We start from the raw sequence: 17,747 nt of genomic DNA, 5'->3' as shown, positions 1-17,747 counted from the left end.
AGAACGCTAACCATCTAATTGCTTCTGGTGTGGCTGAGATGAGATCAACCCAGGTGCCTTGAAATTTTCTGAGGGGACATTCTTGAACTGTATGTTTTATAGAGCACTACATTTGCATTTTAGGCTCTCAGCCATTCCCCGCTTAAAGAGCTTTGCCTTTGTTCTGGCATGGCCTAATTCTATTCAGGCAGCTCCATATTTTGGGGGGCAGCTGCATTCTTGGAAGTGGTTTTGTTGGATCTGTGTGATCTGGTTGTGGTTATTAAAAGTCACCCATCTTAATATGGATCACTTATCTAAATTGTAAGACTGTGGTACGTTATTCCAAATTGGTTTCCTAGACTGAAGTCTGGTGAGATGTAGAGAGTCTAATATTTTATGTAATGGAAGATCTCTAGGAGTCGAAGGCATGTTTATTGTATTCCACTCTTGGACTGTCTGTTGTAGTCACCTGAGATCAGGAGGGGTAATATTAGAAAGAAAAAGGAGCCATGAGAGAGGTGTGGATTTAAGGGTTCCAGATATTATTCTCATTATGTCATTAAGGTGAACACCCATTTCGTTGGTTTTACAACTTCTTCCCCATACAGATGTGTAGTATTTGGCAACAGAATGTACTAAAGATTGTGCCACTATAAGCAATGTTTTGGCTTGTGTTTCCCAGTCTGTCCCTGCGATTTTCCTAATCAAGTTGTTCCTGGTTTTCAATTTTTGTCCAATTACTTTAAGGTGTTTTCCAAATGTAAGGGATCAGTCAAGGTTATGTCGACATATTTTGGACGGTAGTTGTGTTTTTTATCCTCTACGTTTAACTCTTCCCACCCCCCCACCCCCGGTATGATTGCTTAGATGGAAGGTGCATACTTTGGTTTCATTTGGGTTACGGCACAGCTGCTTCTTCTCATAATATTGGTTTAGTAAACAATTTAAATCTTGGTAACTACATAAAAAAGGCAAATTGCTGCTATAATCCATTTCACAATTAATATTCAAAACTGCTATGGGAAAAACATTGAGGTGTGGTAAAAGTAGTGCTTTTTCGAATTTGGAAACAGTTATATGGTGTAAATATCTCACTGGTTTATGAAAGGGAATAAACTGCAAAGAAAACTATTCTTATGTGGGCAGATTCTGTTTGGCTCTCAGGTCTTTGATAAGTTGTTTAAATGTTCTGAGTGTACACTCATAATCTATGATTAGGAACACCTGGAAAAGCTGAGATGTTGGGTTTTTGTAAGATTATTATCAATATGGTTTAGGACAAAGGGCAACTGTGACAAATAATAACTTCATCCACTATGCCTGTGATGGCGAACCTATACCACAGGTGGCACGTACAGCGCTCTCTGCGGGCAAGTGAGCCGTCACCCATCTCAGCTCTACCACACATGCACGTGCGCCTCCCGCCGGCAAGCTGATTTTCAGGTCGTGCAGAATGATCGCATGCATGTGCGGGGGGAACAGGGGGGTGCACCGCCCTCCTGTGGCACATTTTTGGTCCCAGGAGGCTGCAGAGGAGGCCTACTGGGTCCAAAACGGGGCACGGGGTGAAATTGCGGTCGGTTTCCCCGCAGCCTGTTTTTGCTCCCATGAGGCTGCAAGGAGGCCTACTAGACCCAAAATGAGGTGCGGGGGGTGTCACAAGGGTCACACGGTAGGGGTTACATATGCATTGCATTATGGGTGTGGGTGCACGCTATTGCACCCGCGACAACAAAAAAGTTAGCCATCACTGCACTATACTATGACACCGGTCCATGAACCCATTTTGACTTTAGGTAGTCCTTAATGCTACAATTAGAACACAAAAGGCTATCTGGACTATCCCTTGGGAATTTAAATTGGATCCTTTAAGAGAAGGAAAGGAAGTGTAAGGTCCTAACTTTCCAACTACATTGGAAAGTAGTTATGCATAAGCCTTAGATGAATATAGCTAGGATATGCTGTGCTCCTCTGAAAAGAATGAAATATGGCCACTGTTTTTTTAGCATTTTGTATAACATCATTTTGGTATGTACTGCATATGGGGAAGCTATGGAAAACCATGCCCGGCCATATTTCCTCCAGACATGTCATTTAGGCGTCTTTGCAAAGATCAATTTCTCAGTTTTACTAGTTGCTTTCAGTAATTCCTCAGAGCAATAATTGGCTAGAGCATTAAGCGCTCATTTAAGTTCAATAAACTTTTGTGAGAGGACTTATGTGACATCTGCATGCAACAAAGTTGCAATATCTGTGTTTGCTAGTTTTGAGGGGGATGAGTTTCTAATTGATCATTCTAGTCATGAGTGAAATTTTGTGCAGATTAGACAGCAGGGAAGATAAAATATATCTCTCCCTCATGTAAGTTGGAATATCATTTGTGTGGCGGCCTTGCATACTGCATCGAAACTCGATTCTAGAATTCTTATAAAGGGTATGCATACACAACAGTAATCTTCTATTAATGGCAATGTTCATATGCTTAGTGCTCTACGGGCTAGACTTGGAACTAGACTGGATATGGACCTAAAATCAAAAAATGCAGTATAATATTGAGCTTATTTTAAATGTGTAGTTTTGGGCCAGGTATTGAAGTATAAGGCCCTGCCAACCAATAGAATGTCCAGTCCTGAAACTTATTAGCTAATTTAGAATATGGGTATCCAAACCTTTGGCTTGCTTAGGTTGTATTGAGTGAAGAGGAATTTTCTTGGGCTGCATATAAAGTATATAATGCAGTTAATGAATATAAATAACAAATTTACTTTATGACTTTTTTATTTTTTTTATTTTTACAATCTTATGGGGCTGCAATACTAGTTGTTCAGGGCCGCAGTTGTTCTGGTGTCATTTTATAAATGGATAATATGAAAGCTAGTCATCTGGAGTTTGTGCAGGGTTTTTTTTTTTTTTATATATAAGTAAACAGGGAAGTAAGAAATTGGGTCCATGATTTTAAATTATGCGTAATATTTCAGGGTAATAAAAGCCACCACAAATTACCTCGTTCTCCTCCAAGAGCTGCTGTGATAAAGACTTTTACCCACTTAACAACAAGCTTTTAGCTTGCCATGTTTATTGAAGTCAGAATATATCAAGTTCAGCAACAATAATTTATGAAAATGGAATCTTTGGATTTAACATTCCATCCTGCAATATCCCATAAAATAATTATTAGGATTTAGATGTATACATCTATCAATATGAGCACCCATTAGTGGCCATGTAAGAAGTAGATCCTCAAGAATGGTGAGAACATAAGTTTGATACATACTGTTTGGTATCAACTGTTGGAGAAATTAGTATGGTATATTTGGGATATATTTTGGAACAGAAGAGGCAATTCCAAGAAGAGGATGAGATCAAAACCCAGGTCTCTGTCTCTTGAATGGTTGCTGATTGAGTTTACTGACCCTGTCCTGAGTGTATGGTTGGACTAGATTACTTAATGGTTTCACTGTAGAATGTGTCTCTTAATTCATCCAATTTCTGTATGGAGTCTGTTTATTCTGAATCTGGCAATGCATTGTGTCCTTGACTTACGATCATAATTGAGACCAGAATTTAAGTCACTAAGGGATGCTGTCATTAAGCAAGTCATCATGTAGCAAGACCTAATTTTATGAGCATTTTTACCATGGTTGTTAAGCAAATCACACAGTGATTATGAGAATCACACAGTCGTTCAACAACTTCGGCTTCCTCAATTGACTTTGCTTATATGAAGTTGGATAGGAAGGTTGCAAATTGTGATCACATGCCTGCAAAATGCTGCAACAGTCGTAAATGTGAGCCGATGGACAAGCACCTGAATTGCAATCATGCGAACATTGGAATGTTGTAAAAATTTTAATTTCAAGGATGGATCATAAGTCACTTTTGAACTGTTGTACAATTAATGATTGTAAGCAAAGAACTATGGCCTACAACCTCAGCACATTCTCTAGCTAACTTGAGTTTGTTGGTTGAAGCTTTTCTTAAGACATTGCTGGTGAAACAGTCCTGAGGTTACCTAGATTCAAATTTTTACCTTACCCTTAGATTTTGAAAGTGGTGATACAGTTTCGAGAAAACTGTTCCAAAACCAAGCTAGATTTCTCTAAACCGAAGACATGTACTGGGAATATTGAGAAGATGCTCAGGAAGAGCTTCATCTTGAAAAGCAAAATGATGGAAGTCATTCTGTGTGTAGTAAATTTATCAAGAGTTTCCACAGTGGAACAGCTTACCTCAAGGACAGAATAATTGCCCTTTGAAATCTCATTGCCTTCTATTCACTCCATAGTTGGAATATGTGGAATAATCTGATTGGTCTGCAAGTAATAATTGTACTTATCTCATCTTTGCCTTTTTCCTGCTTGAGGGTTAAGTCCTCCACAGTTCTTTTTTTCTAATAGATTTAGGAGTAAATACTCTATTAGCTGTCCCTTGCTTGTTGGTGTGAGCAGAAGGAGTCTTAACAGCTTCTTCTGTTCTATTTGGTGATCCTCAGTGTACTTTTATAAAGTAGTTACTTTGTTACTATTTATTTTTCACCAAAGATAAAATTTGGAAAATCAAGATAACCATTTGTGTTGTGAACTGGCCTTGCCTAGTTTTGAAGTCTGCTAGATTCTTCCTTTTTAAGTTCATATACAACCCATGTAAGCAATGCAGTTGCTGAACAAAGAGCAAGTAGTCTGGGAGTAGGTAGTATCTCTCTACCAGAATGGGAAAAAGCTGTTGATTCTCCATTTCTGTCTGTAGATCCCATTACAAAGAGTTAGATCCTGTCGATCTGAAGAGTAAGTAGGGTCAGAGTTACTTGCTAAAGTTGTAAAGTTTGTTTATATTCATCCATTTTCTGCTGCTTCAAAGGCTTGGGTGGTGTCTGTTATTCAGTATACACACGGTCTCTTTTTTTTTTTTCTTATTCTTGCATCCTGTTTTATATCAACTACCTCCCCCCCCCCCCGCCGTACATTCTGTTCTCTCCCTTCCCTCTATTAGTCACAATCTCTATTTTTATGGTTTTATGTATGTATTTTTCTGGTTTTATTTCCTTTAATGTTGTAAACCATTCAGAGTTGCCTCACAGTGAGATGGACAGCAAACAAATAAGCTAATTAATTAATTAATTAATTAAATATACTTGCCACTTACATTAGAAAGTTGGAAAAAAATTATAGCAGTTCCTAACTGCTGGTTCTGAAGGTTTCCCGTTTACTTCCCTATTCCTTTCATCTTCTCGGGAGCTTCAATCCTGTTAGCACTTCCTTACATTTTAACTGGATCATGATGTTTCCTTCTGCAAGCAATTCTGCTAAGCATCTTTGTCAAGAAATCTCCCCCACTATTTACTGGAGATCTGGCTCTCTATCAAATATCTCCCTTCTGCGGGATCATATAAGAAGGACGTCAAGTTTATTGAACCATTTTCTGTAATTTTACAGTTTAGTCCCATGACCTTTCGCTTGTAGATTTCAATCACACTGAAAATGTATCTAATCTTATGAGACCATTTCTTCTTGGAGAATAGAACATTGCGTCCTCCTCCTTCTCTTTTTATATACAACTCCTCTGTCTCCTTTCCATTTGATGGGGGAGAAGGCAAATATGTCTTGGACTTTTTATGCCAGTGGGCAGACTGGAATATTTGATTCATTGCGAAGCTATTCAGAAATTGTCAAACGAGAGATAGAGATGACATTTGTTCGTTATGAATGCTTTGACGGATCTAATTGCAATAGCTTTCTACATCCAGGTGGCATGACTGGCTGCACAATCCGGCTCAGTATTACTTGATTGGAAATCCCAAGGGAGATAAGTGTATGAATATCACCCTAGTGCAGTGCTTCTCAATTATTTTCTGTCATGCCCCCCCTAGGAAGAAGAAAACATTTCGCGCCCCCCCCCGCGCGACTGTAAATAGTATAATTTGTCTATAAAATTGTTATAAGTACACCTCTGCATAACATAGCACACCGGTCTTTCCTCGTCTCCCACCGTAGTCACATGCTTTCTTTCCTCTTTCCCTCTTACTTGTCTATCCTTCCTTCCAACCTCCCTTCCTCCTTCCCTTCCTTCCTGCCTCCCTTCCAGTTCCCTCCTTCCTCTTTCCCCCTGCCTGCCTGCCTTCTTTCCTCTTTCCCTATCCTCCTATCCTTCCTTTCTCCCTCCCTCCTTCCCTGCCTCCCTTCCAGTTCCATTCTTCCCTCCTTCCTTCTGCCTCCTTCCTGCCTGCTTGCCTTCTTTCCTCTTTCCCTCTTGCTTGTCTATCCTTCCTTCCACCCTCCCTTCCTCCTTCCCTTCCTTCCTGCCTCCCTTCCAGTTCCCTCCTTCCTCTTTCCCCCTGCCTGCCTGCCTTCTTTCCTCTTTCCCTATCCTCCTATCCTTCCTTTCTCCCTCCCTCCTTCCCTGCCTCCCTTCCAGTTCCATTCTTCCCTCCTTCCTTCTGCCTCCTTCCTGCCTGCTTGCCTTCTTTCCTCTTTCCCTCTTGCTTGTCTATCCTTACTCCCTCCTCCCTTTCTTCCCTCCCTCCCTGCCAGCAGCTCCTCCAGCATCCCAGCTGGAAGCAGCAGCACAACAGTCGCCGTTACCAGGGGCGAAGGGGTGGCGGTGGCAAGATCGGGCGACCGCCGCCCCTTTGTCCCTTCCCCAACAGCGGCTGTTGCGCTTCCGCTTCCAGACGCTTCCGCTTCCAGACGGAATCCTGGCGGTGGAGCTGCTGGCGGGGAGGCGAGCTACCTGCATAAAGACGCCGCCGAGGGCATGGCAGAATATATCCCGGCTTGAAGTGGCAGCGCTGGGGACTGCTCAGAGACTCATCAGAGCCGCGGGCTGGAGCTGTGCAAAAAGTCTGCTTGGGCTGGGGGGGGGGGAAGGGAGGGAAGCCTGGGACAGCCATGCTTCCCTCCCTCCCACCCCCGCCCGAGCAGGCTTCTTGCACAGCTCCAGCCTGCGGCTCCAATGAAAATCCACAGTCCGAAGTGCTGCCACTTCCAGGCGGGATATATTATGCCTCGCCCACGCCGCCGCCGTTGCACCCAGATGGAAAGGGAGCCTTCGCGCCCCCCTTTACGGAGCCTCGCGCCCCCCCAGGGGGGCGCGCCCCACTATTTGAGAACCGCTGCCCTAGTGATAGAGATTGGCCAACTGAAGATGAGATGGTTCTTGAAGAAATAGAAGAGATGGAAACACCTTCCTCTTCTTGCTGTCCTATGTATTCCACTGATGAAGAAAGGACAGGAAAGAGGATGTCTGGAAAATTATTTTCTCTTTCTAGTGGCCCAAATCACGAGAGTTGATTCTGTGTTTTGATAAAAGTAGTAAAAAATTAGTTGTGATCACTTTTTAGTGAGTCTACTTGCCATGATTTTTGTCTGTTATCTTCCATTAGATTCAATATCTGTGATAAATGCAGATAGTCTCCAGAATTGAAATTTCCTGTCTCATAACTCTGGTCAAACTACAAGTGATAGAGGCTGAATTTTCTCTCTAATATCAGTCTTCATAACAAGAAGGCAAAAATGGATTTACATCCTGATATAGATATAACTTAATTAATTTGTACATATTTGCTGATTTAATATAAAGTATGCTAAAACCAGATATACTTTAAATGTTGCATATAATAGGTATTAAGATTCAAAAATTTGGGTTCAACTTGCCATTGCATAAATTAAAGGTTATGATATATCTGTATACTAGGTGAATACTTGTGCTCTGCTACGAAACTATGTGATCGGCTTGATAAATCAACACTTACAGCTTGAAAATTAATGAGTAGTTACCATTGACCTTTCCTATCCCCTTCTCTCCTTGAGGCTTGACCCACAAAATCCTCCCCTATCCTATCCACTTCTCTCTCTCAGGTTTGCCCCACAGAAACCTCCCCTATCCTATTCCTTTCTCTCCCTCAGGCTTGCCCCACATAATCCTCCCCTATCCTATCCCCTTCTCTCCCTCAGGCTTGCCCCACAAAATCCTCCCCTATCCTATTCCCTTCTCTCTCTCAGGCTTGCCCACAGAAGCCCCATCTATTATATCACCTTCTCTCCCTCAGATTTGCCCCACAGAAGCCCCACCTATCTTATCACCTTCTCTCCCTCAAGCTGGCCCTACAGAAACCATACCTCTCCTATCCCCCTCTCTCCCCCAGGTTGCCCCACAGAAGTCCCACCTATATTATCACTTTCTCTCCTTCAATCCTCCCCTATCCTATCCCCTTGTCTCTCTCAGGCTTGCCCCACAGAAGCCCCACCTATCCTATCCCCCTCTTTCCCTCAGGGTTGCCCCACAGAAGCCCCACCTATCTTATCACTTTCACTCCCTCAGGTTTGCCCCACAGAAGCCCCTCCTATCTTATCACCTTCTCTCTCTCAGCTCTTTTCCAAGCTCCCAGCCAGCAGGCCGAATGAGTCACACACTGGCCACGCCCATGTTCAAGTTTTCAGGTTGGGAGGGGGGTAGAGTGTCTAACTCCTTAGCATCAGATCATGTTAATAATAATATACCAAATACTAATGTGTTGATGGTCATTCTGAAAAAATCCTTTGTTACCTAGCACCTAGAAGCCAAGAGGAACAAATGTGCCAAATTCCAAGTTTATAGGCTTTACGGTTCTGGAGATTTCGTGATTCCTGCATGAGTGTTTTTGCGTTTACATACATACATACATACATACATACATACATACATACATACATACATACATACATACATACATACCTAGAGAGAGATTGTGTTAGACAGAATAGATGGAATCGAAAACTATAGAAACCATAATTTATGCTTAAATTAACTATCAAATCTAAAATACTTGATATTCTTAAAAATCATGTTGCTGATATAGATAGCATTATAGATATCTGTGGTTAATGACCATTGGTTCAGCTAATAATAATGCTGCAAAAATGGTGATTACAACTGCTCCTTGAAATTATGGCTGCTTCAGTGCCCCCACAATCACACCATCAAATTTTGGGCACTTAGTAGTCAGCCCACATTTACGACCATAGTGTGTGCTTCAGCTTTCTCTGCATACCTACCACCTCAAAATCCGGCCCGTTTGGTCACCCTGTACTCTGCTGGGTGCTATCCTTGCTACACAGACATACACACACAGACACAGACACACACACAGAGAGAGAGAGAGAGAGAGAGAGAGAGAGAGAGAGAGAGAGAGAAGAGAGAGAGAGAGAGAGAGAGAGAGAGAGAGAGAGAGAGAGAGAGAGAGAGAGAGAGAGAGAGAGAGAGAGAGAGAGAGAGAGAGAGAGAGAGAGAGAGAGAGAGAGAGAGAGAGAGAGAGAGAGAGAGAGAGAGAGAGAGAGAGAGAGAGAGAGAGAGAGAACTGCTGATAAAACACTCCCAGCTGAAGCAACTGCTAAACTCTTTGTGAGGCCCTCACACAGCTTTCCCATAGTATCTTGCTATAGTAAAAGCTTAACAGTTTATGCCTTTGAAGCATTAAATTTCATCTAAATTTTATTAATACTAAGTTAACTTTCTATCAAATTTATTTAACTATATTATTTCAGACCCTTTTTATGATTCCATTATAACATACATTCATATTATATCTGTATCCAATGATGCTGACTTGGGGCTAAGCTCAATAAATCTATTTATGGACAGATAACATTTTAGTGGGAGAGGTTTGGACATTATTGTAAATGTTTCCTGCGGATCTTGAAAAGATTGTTCCTTTAAAGTGTTATTTATTTATTTAAGCAATGTTTACAGCTCTTGAGCCTTATGGGGGTTTCTAAATGTGTGCCTCATATAGCTTGTGTTTATTTAACCATTTTTAAACCTCAGCATTTTGGGAATGATACTTTTTCCATTCTTCAGTTGCAGCACATTGTTTCCAATTGTATAGTTTAGGAAATATAGGCCAGGTATGCATAACGATTAAGCAAAACTTTCATAAGGGGTACCAAACTATTCTTGCCCCTCATTCTTCAATGATAACAATTAATTATTCAAAACTACATTATACAAACTGATTCATTCAAAACACTGTAAGCTTTGTGACATGCTAAAACAAATAATACATATTTCTTCATATTTTTTGTTTGGTAGATTCTGGACAATCAGGAAGTCCAAGCCACAACGATCCTGCCAAGAATCCACCAGGTAAAAATGAATTTTAGGCCATTCATAGTTGCATGTTGTTTGAGAGCAGATTGTGTTATTCATAAATACTTTGTTTTCATAACACATTTATCTGTGGCAAATCTAAACATGATTGCATCTAATCTCATCGTGACTTGGTAAATCAAAAACTAAAAGTAAGCACAGCAGCTGCTTCCCATACCATGCTAGGCCAAAATATAGTTAGCTACTATAGTTGATCCAATGGATCATGTACACTCCAACAGTATATGTAATTGATTAGCACTTTGTAGTGGGGTTAGGTTAAACAATAGATTTATCAATTTTTATGGAATGAGAATAAGGAGCTGACTCAATTGTTTTTATAATATTAACGAACAATCCTCTACTGACTGTTAAAAGTTATGGCATCACTGAAAAACTGGATGTATGACCAGTCCCTGAAGTTCCAGCCATTGCAACACCACCGTGGTCACATGATTGCAACTCAGGCACATAGGTGCCAAGCTCATAATATTGTTGTAGGAAACAATGATTACCATTTGTGGGATTAATTGCTGGTTTTCCAAAGTCAATAGGGAAGCCAGCAGGTAAATTTGTAAATCGGTCCCATGCATACATTTCCCTTGTCCATGCTCAGCCTCCCAGCCCCCCTCCCCCTCCCCGCTGTACCTCCATACTCCTTACCTTGGACTTCCACCACTTCCTGCATGTCTTAGGGATAAGATAGAAGCCAGGATTGCTGTTGCTAAGTGAAATAATCACATGATGTCATACTTTACAATTACATTGTTTAGCAATGGCAATCCCAGTCCCAATTGCTTTCGTAACCTGAGGACTACTTATATAAAGACTTAATGCAAATTAGATTTCTAGAAAAGGAAGTTTGTATTCTACCTTAGACTTTATATTCTATTTTTCTATGTGAGGCGTTACAAATTTGATAACGTAGAGCAAAGATTGGCAATATTTTTGAGTTTGACTTACATTTGGAATGTTGAAAGCTATAATGGACACATTCATACAATTATTATTACCTGCTTATTTACAGAATAATTGCCATCGTGGCCATAGCCAGTTGTAAAACACAACATTAGTATTACAGATGCTACCCTTCTGCAAATGAATATGTTAAAAGTTAGCACGTTGTTTTGCAGCATGCCAAATAAAATAGGTTAGGTAGAAGAGATTTCACAGTAGTGTCTTAGTGAATACTGGCAACATCTGAGCTATCAACTGCCTATTTAATTTCCCTAAAACTATATTCCAGTTTTGGTACATCCCTTTCTTGTGAAGTATGAAATGCTAAGTTTTGTGTTGCCTGAAGAAGAAATGAATGAATATAAAACACTGTATGCCCACTGATCTTACCCAAGATTTTAATGAATCTACAGGACTAATAGTAAATATATATTTTATAGCAATCTTTAATCCAAATCCCGAATGAAAAAAGTCCAGGATATTGCATGCAAAATTACTAGAGTTTTGGAATGTCATATTTTTTGCAAGTGCTTTGCCAAGAAGAAAGGGGGTGGGAGGGAAATCCCTGCAAACTGCAATACTTGGCAAAGCTACTGGCAGTGGAAATCAGTTCCTCTATATTTGGCTAGACTGTTGCATTCTTTAGGGTGTCTGGTAATTTGCCTTCTTAACTAAAGAGGAAAGGCAAGATGTTTTTGCCAAATAAAAAAGCATTAACAACTGTTGCAAAAAATATATAGTTTATTTTGGGAAAAAAATGTTAGTAATACTCATTCAGGCTTCCATAGCAAATTTGACAGCTCAATTTATGAGTCTTATCATTTGGTTATAATTACCTTCAACACAATTGGTCTAAAATGGTACTCTACCTTCAGTTAATTATTTTAAATTAAGACTTAATATTATCTTACTTTACAATACTGAAAACTATACTATAGTCTTAAGATGGTACAGAGTGCTGGATATAAAGTATCAATTTCAGTACATGTAAGATTTCCTTAGCATGAACATGTGGGGTCTGTACAAGCTGCAGACAGCTGTTATTAGTTCAAATAAGCTGTATACCATGATTTTAATAGGTTCCTATTACTGTAGTGGGGGTGGGGCCACGATGTCTCAGTATTTAAAGAACTTGTCAGTTGGAAAGCTGACAGTCCGGGTTCGAGACCTGAGTGCCGCAAAAAGGGATGAGTTCCTGCTCCTGCCTCAGCTCCTGCCCACCTAGCATTTGAAAGTATGCAAATGCAAGTAGATTAATAGGTACCACTTTGATGGGAAGATAACACCATTCCATGTGTCTCTATAGCCATGCTAGCCACATGACCACAGAAATGTTTTTGGACCAGAAACAGAGATAAGCACTGCGCCCTACAGCTGGATGCATCTGGAAAGGAAAATCTTTATTTTTTTTATTACTGTAATCAAACCAAAAGTGTGAAAAACAAGGTATACATGGTGTTTAAGTATGTGCTTTAGGGATGTGAATTCCTAAGATTTTCCTTTAGTTTATCAACTGGCAGCGAAAATTATTTTATAGATACTAATTCATGTTCACAATTGGGACCGATTGGTTGCTAAGCAATGTAGTTGATTGCTAAAAATGTTTAGTGAAGCTAAAATAAAGGTAAAATGATATAAGCCCAGTAAAACCAACATGTACCATAATATATTATACAAGAGCTTGTAGTCCTAAGGAATTATTCAGATTTCTTCACCCATTTCTTAATTGCATCAGGTTTTTTTTTGGGGGGGGGGCTCTAATGAACAAGACCAATCCTGGAAAGAAAGGATTCTTTCCACAGTTGAAACTTGAGGTCAGAGTGATTATCACAAACTGTTCTTTATCTTCATACTTTGGTCAAATCCAATTATTTCCTCTATCTTTGAATATATTGTATAAACGTGGAAATCACAGTAAATTTCTGCCTCTTTCTTCTGGCTTTAAACAAACCCTGTTAGAAACCATTTCAGTTGTCAGATCTGCAAAAAAGCACTAGAAGTCCATGGGATTTTCTTCTCTACATTTTGAAGACAGAATCAGAGTTTTTTTTCCCTTCTGGTTACCAACTCTTACTGATATCCAACAGCAATAGGCTGGTGGAACTGTGATTACTTACCCTTTTCTCCTAATTCTAGTTCTATTAATTCTTAAATTAATAACTTAATATCATTAAATAAGGAAGAACATACCAGGACCATGATGGCGAACCTATAGCATGCGTGCCAGAGGTGAGCACCCTCTCTGATGGCACACAAACCGTCACCCCAGTTTAGCTTTGCTGCGCATGCGCGCGCTTCCCAGCTAGTCTTCGGGTGTCTGTCGCGCATGCGTGCGGGGCGGGCCCCCCGTGTGCATATGGGGTGGGTGGGGTTACATGCGCAAAAGGCGTTTGCATTGCATTTGGGGTGTGCTTTGAACACAGTCCGGAAAAGGTTAGCCATCACTGTGCTAGGAGATAACAAATAAAAGACAATATGATTCACCTCCAAGAAAAAACTGGTGTCTTTCACAGGATTGAAAATTAGAATGAGATGAATTGCAGTCTAGGACATTGAAAAAAATCATCTGATGATTTGGCCAAATCCTGTGTTTGGAGAATTGATGATGGACCTGTTAACTGGAAGGGAAAAAACACTGATTCGGTCTTCAAAACGTAGAGAAGAAACTTAGAGGAAAAAAATCCAGGAAACTACAAAGCAGTCAGTATAACATTTATATCAGATATTCCAGAGTAGATTATAAAGTGATTGGCCAGTAAACACTTTAGAAACATAATGATAATTACCAGAAGTTCGTCAGTTAGAGGCAGAAATTGCTTACACTAATCTTATTTTGTTTTTTAATTGTATAACTTTTTAAATTGCTATTGGAAATGCTACATATTCAACTCTTGACTTAAGCAAACTACCCTATGACATGGTGATTAGCAAGCTAATTATATCAGGGCTAGATAGCATGACAACTATGCCACAAGAATCCATCCCGAATTCTCTATTTACAATACAATGCAATGCAATGCAACGCAACGCAACACAACACAATACAATACAATACAATACAATACAATACAATAGTAGAGTTGGAAGGGACCTTGGAGGTCTTCTAGTCCAACCCCCTGCCTAGGCAGGAAACCCTATACTGTTTCAGACAGATGGCTATCCAACATCTTCTTAAAGACTTCCAGTGTTGGGGCATTCAGAACGTCTGGAGGCAAGCTGTTCCACTGATTAATTGTTTTAACTGTCAGGAAATTTCTGCTCAGTTCTAAGTTGCTTCTCTCCTTGATTAGTTTCCACCCATTGCTTCTTGTTCTACCCTCAGGTGCCTTGGAGAATAGTTTGACTCCCTCTTCTTTGTGTCAACCCCTGAGATATTGGAACACTGCTATCATGTCTCCCCTGGTCCTTCTTTCTCTTAAGCTGAACATACCCAGTTCCTGCAACCATTCTTCATATGTTTTAGTCTCCAGTCCCCTAATCATCTTTGTTGCTCTTCTCTGCACTCTTTCTAGAGTCTCCACATCTTTTTTACATTGTGGTGACCAGAACTGAATGCAATATTCCAAGTGTGGCCTTACCAAGGCATTATAAAGTGGCATTAACACTTCACGTGATCTTGATTCTATCCCTCTATTTATGCAGCCTAGAACTGTGTTGGCTTTTTTGGCAGCTGCTGCACACTGCTGGCTCATATTTAAATGGTTGTCCACTAGGACTCTAAGATCCCTTTCACAGTTACTACTACTGAGCAAGGTATCATCTATACTGTACCTGTGCATTCCGTTTTTGTTGCCTAAATGTAGAATCTTACTCTTTTCAACATTGAATTTCATTTTATTAGATAGTGCCCAATGTTCAAGTTTGTCAAGATCCTTGTGTATCTTAAGCCTATCTTCTGGAGTGTTGGCTATTCCTGCCAGCTTGGTGTCATCTGCAAATTTGATGAGTTCCCTATTTATTCCCTCATCCAAATCATTGATGAAGATGTTGAAGAGTACTGGGCCTAAAACAGAGCCTTGGGGTACTCCACTGCATACTTCCCTCCATGTAGATGCAGTTCCATTGAGGACTACACGTTGAGTACGGTTGGTCAGCCAGTTACGAATCCACCTGGTGGTGATACTGTCTAACCCACATTCTTCTACTTTATCTAGTAGTAGGTTATGGTCTACCTTATCAAAAGCCTTACTGAAGTCCAAGTAAACTATATTGAGGGCATTCCTCTGGTCCACTAATTTTGTCACATTATCAAAGAATGCAATAAGATTAGTCTGGCATGATCTGTTTTTGACAAATCCATATTGGCTTTTGGCTATTACTTTGTTTGCTTCTAGGTGTTCGCAAATTCGTTGCTTGATTATTTTTTACAGAATCTTTCCTGGTATTGAGGTCAGGCTGATAGGTCTGTAGTTTCCTGGATCTAATTTTTTCCCTTTTTAAAGATGGGAACCACATCAGCTCTTTTCCAGTCCTCTGGTAGTTCCCCGGTGTTCCAGGATCTCTGAAAGATATAATTCAGTGGTTGTGAGATCTAGTCTGCCAGTTCCTTCAGAACCCTGGGGTGTAATCCGTCCGGTCCTGGTGATTTGAACTCATCTAGGGTAGACAGGTGCTCACTTACCATATTCTTCCCTATTTCAATTTGTGTTCCTAATCTGATTTTTGTGGTGCTGCTTTTGATAGGTTGGACTGTTTTATCCCTTTGTGTAAAGACAGATGCAAAACATGAGTTAAATAGTTCTGCTTTCTCCCTGTTGCTTGTCACCTTCTTGCCACTTTCTCCTAGCAATGGACCAATTTTTTCCTTAACTTTTTTCTTGTTTTCAACATGTTGGAAGAAGCTTTTTTTGTTAATTTTTACTTTTGTGGCAAGCCTTTCTTTGTGAGCCTTAGCTTTCCCCACTTCATCCCTACAGGCTCGGGCTATTTGCTGATATTCTGCCTTAGTTATGTCACCATCCTTTCACTTTTTATACTTACCTTTTTTGTCTTTCAGTTTGTCAGATAGTTCTTTATGCAGCCATGCTGGTTTCTTTTGGGAGCTGTTATTTTTCTTCTTCATTGGTATTGAGCTAGACTGGGCTTTTGTAATCTCATTTTTCAAAAATTCCCAAGCTTCTTGAGTTGTTTTCCCATTGAGGATTCTCATCCGTGGAATTTTTCCCAAGCTTTCTCTAAGTTTATTGAAATTAGCTTTCTTAAAGTCCAAGACTCTAGTTTGACTTTGTTCTACTACTTGTGTTTGCATAATGTTGAATTCCAATATTGCATGGTCACTTGCCCCCAGGGTTCCTATGGCTTCAACACCTTCTATAATTTCATCTCTGTTAGTGAGAATTAAGTCCAATATGACTGATCCCCTTGTTCCCTTCTCTACTTTTTGGAAAACAAAGTTGTCTGCTAGGTTTATTAGGAACCTGTTGGATCTTCCACCTGGTGCAGAGTTTGTTTCCCAGTTGATGTCAGGGTAGTTAAAATCTCCCATTACTATTGTGGTGTGCTTCCTACATAGCTTAGTTAGCTGACTAGCAAAAAGTTCATCTACTTCCTCTGCTTGGTTGGGTGGCCTGTAGTATAGACCCATGGCAATGTCATTTCCCCCACAACCTTTAATATTAACCCAAATGCATTCAAGATAGTTCTCATCATTGTTGTGCTCTATTTCTGTAGAGACGTAGTTATTTCTTATATATAGTGCAACTCCACCTCCTCTTTTATTTGGTCTATTTCTTTTAAATAATTAAAAACCTTTAAATCCTTTAAATCCTTCTAGCTGTATGATACATACTTTTTGATATTTTCATTCATTCATTATTTGTATGAAGATGTATAAGGAATCCTACCCATGATTTTGCAAATGGTATAAAATTGAACAAAATAACTAAAACCTTAGACTGGACTTTTCAAAGTAGTGTTCCTCAGCATGGTCTCAGTCCTCAAAAAATATACAAGTAGTGTGTTTTCCCCCTCCCTTGACCAAAGTGACAGCAATTTCACTAATGCTCTTGTGGGATGCTGCAAAGGATAGATTTGTTTATTTTTATTTTTCTGACTCTGAGGAATGGGAAGTTTTTCTCTGAAGCCATTGCTAAGGGTAGTGGGTGCAATTAGAATCATCTTTATCAGAGAAGAAAAGGGAGAGCTTTTATCTAAATCAGCTTGCAACCAAGTATTGGAGATTGCATAAAAACCTTATGTCACACATGGATAGAAGCATATCTGCCATTTTTTAGGGCCGAGGTGGTGCAGTGGTTAGAGTGCAGTACTGCAGGCTACTTCAGCTGACTGCTAGGTGCAGTTTGGCAGTTCAAATCTGACCAGCTCAAAGTTTACATAGCCTTCCATCCTTCTGAGGTGGGAAAAATAGGACCCAGATTGTTGGGGGCAATATGCTGACTCTGTAAACCGCTTAGAGATGGCTGTAAAGCACTGAAATAAGTCTAAGTGCAATTGCTATTTGTGAGTGTACAAGGTGGAAAACTAAGATCAAATCACAGACACAGGAAACTATCGATAAGGATTATCATCTGTGTTTTTATATTTTGTTCCTTAAATGCCCTCTTATTTCTATCTTGAATATGGATAAAATAATTGAAAAAGTGTTTAGGTGATATTTTTCTATGAAAGAGTGAAAAGTGCATTTTCTCATTGGAAAGGCTGAGTCAACATTGAGCCGGTGAGATTTGAAC

At 40.0% G+C, this 17,747-nt stretch overlaps 1 protein-coding gene across 8 annotated transcripts in view; it reads left to right on the top strand.

The window, feature by feature from the left end:
- The window catches only part of NFIB (nuclear factor I B), a 234,868-nt gene that overhangs the window by 126,788 nt on the left and 90,333 nt on the right, over nucleotides 1-17,747 (top strand). For all 8 annotated transcript variants that reach the window (XM_081943227.1, XM_081943221.1, XM_081943220.1 and 5 more), the window contains exon 3: nucleotides 10,045-10,098. In XM_081943227.1, the coding sequence (XP_081799353.1) occupies nucleotides 10,045-10,098 (54 nt within the window). The remainder of the gene's footprint in view (nucleotides 1-10,044; nucleotides 10,099-17,747) is intronic.

This window comes from Natrix helvetica, assembly GCF_964273705.1.
Source record: "Natrix helvetica genome assembly, chromosome: 2".
NCBI classification, from domain to species: Eukaryota; Metazoa; Chordata; class Lepidosauria; order Squamata; family Natricidae; genus Natrix; species Natrix helvetica.
The sequence above is the reverse complement of the archived record's forward strand: the minus strand, read 5'-3'. Positions and strand labels throughout refer to the sequence as shown.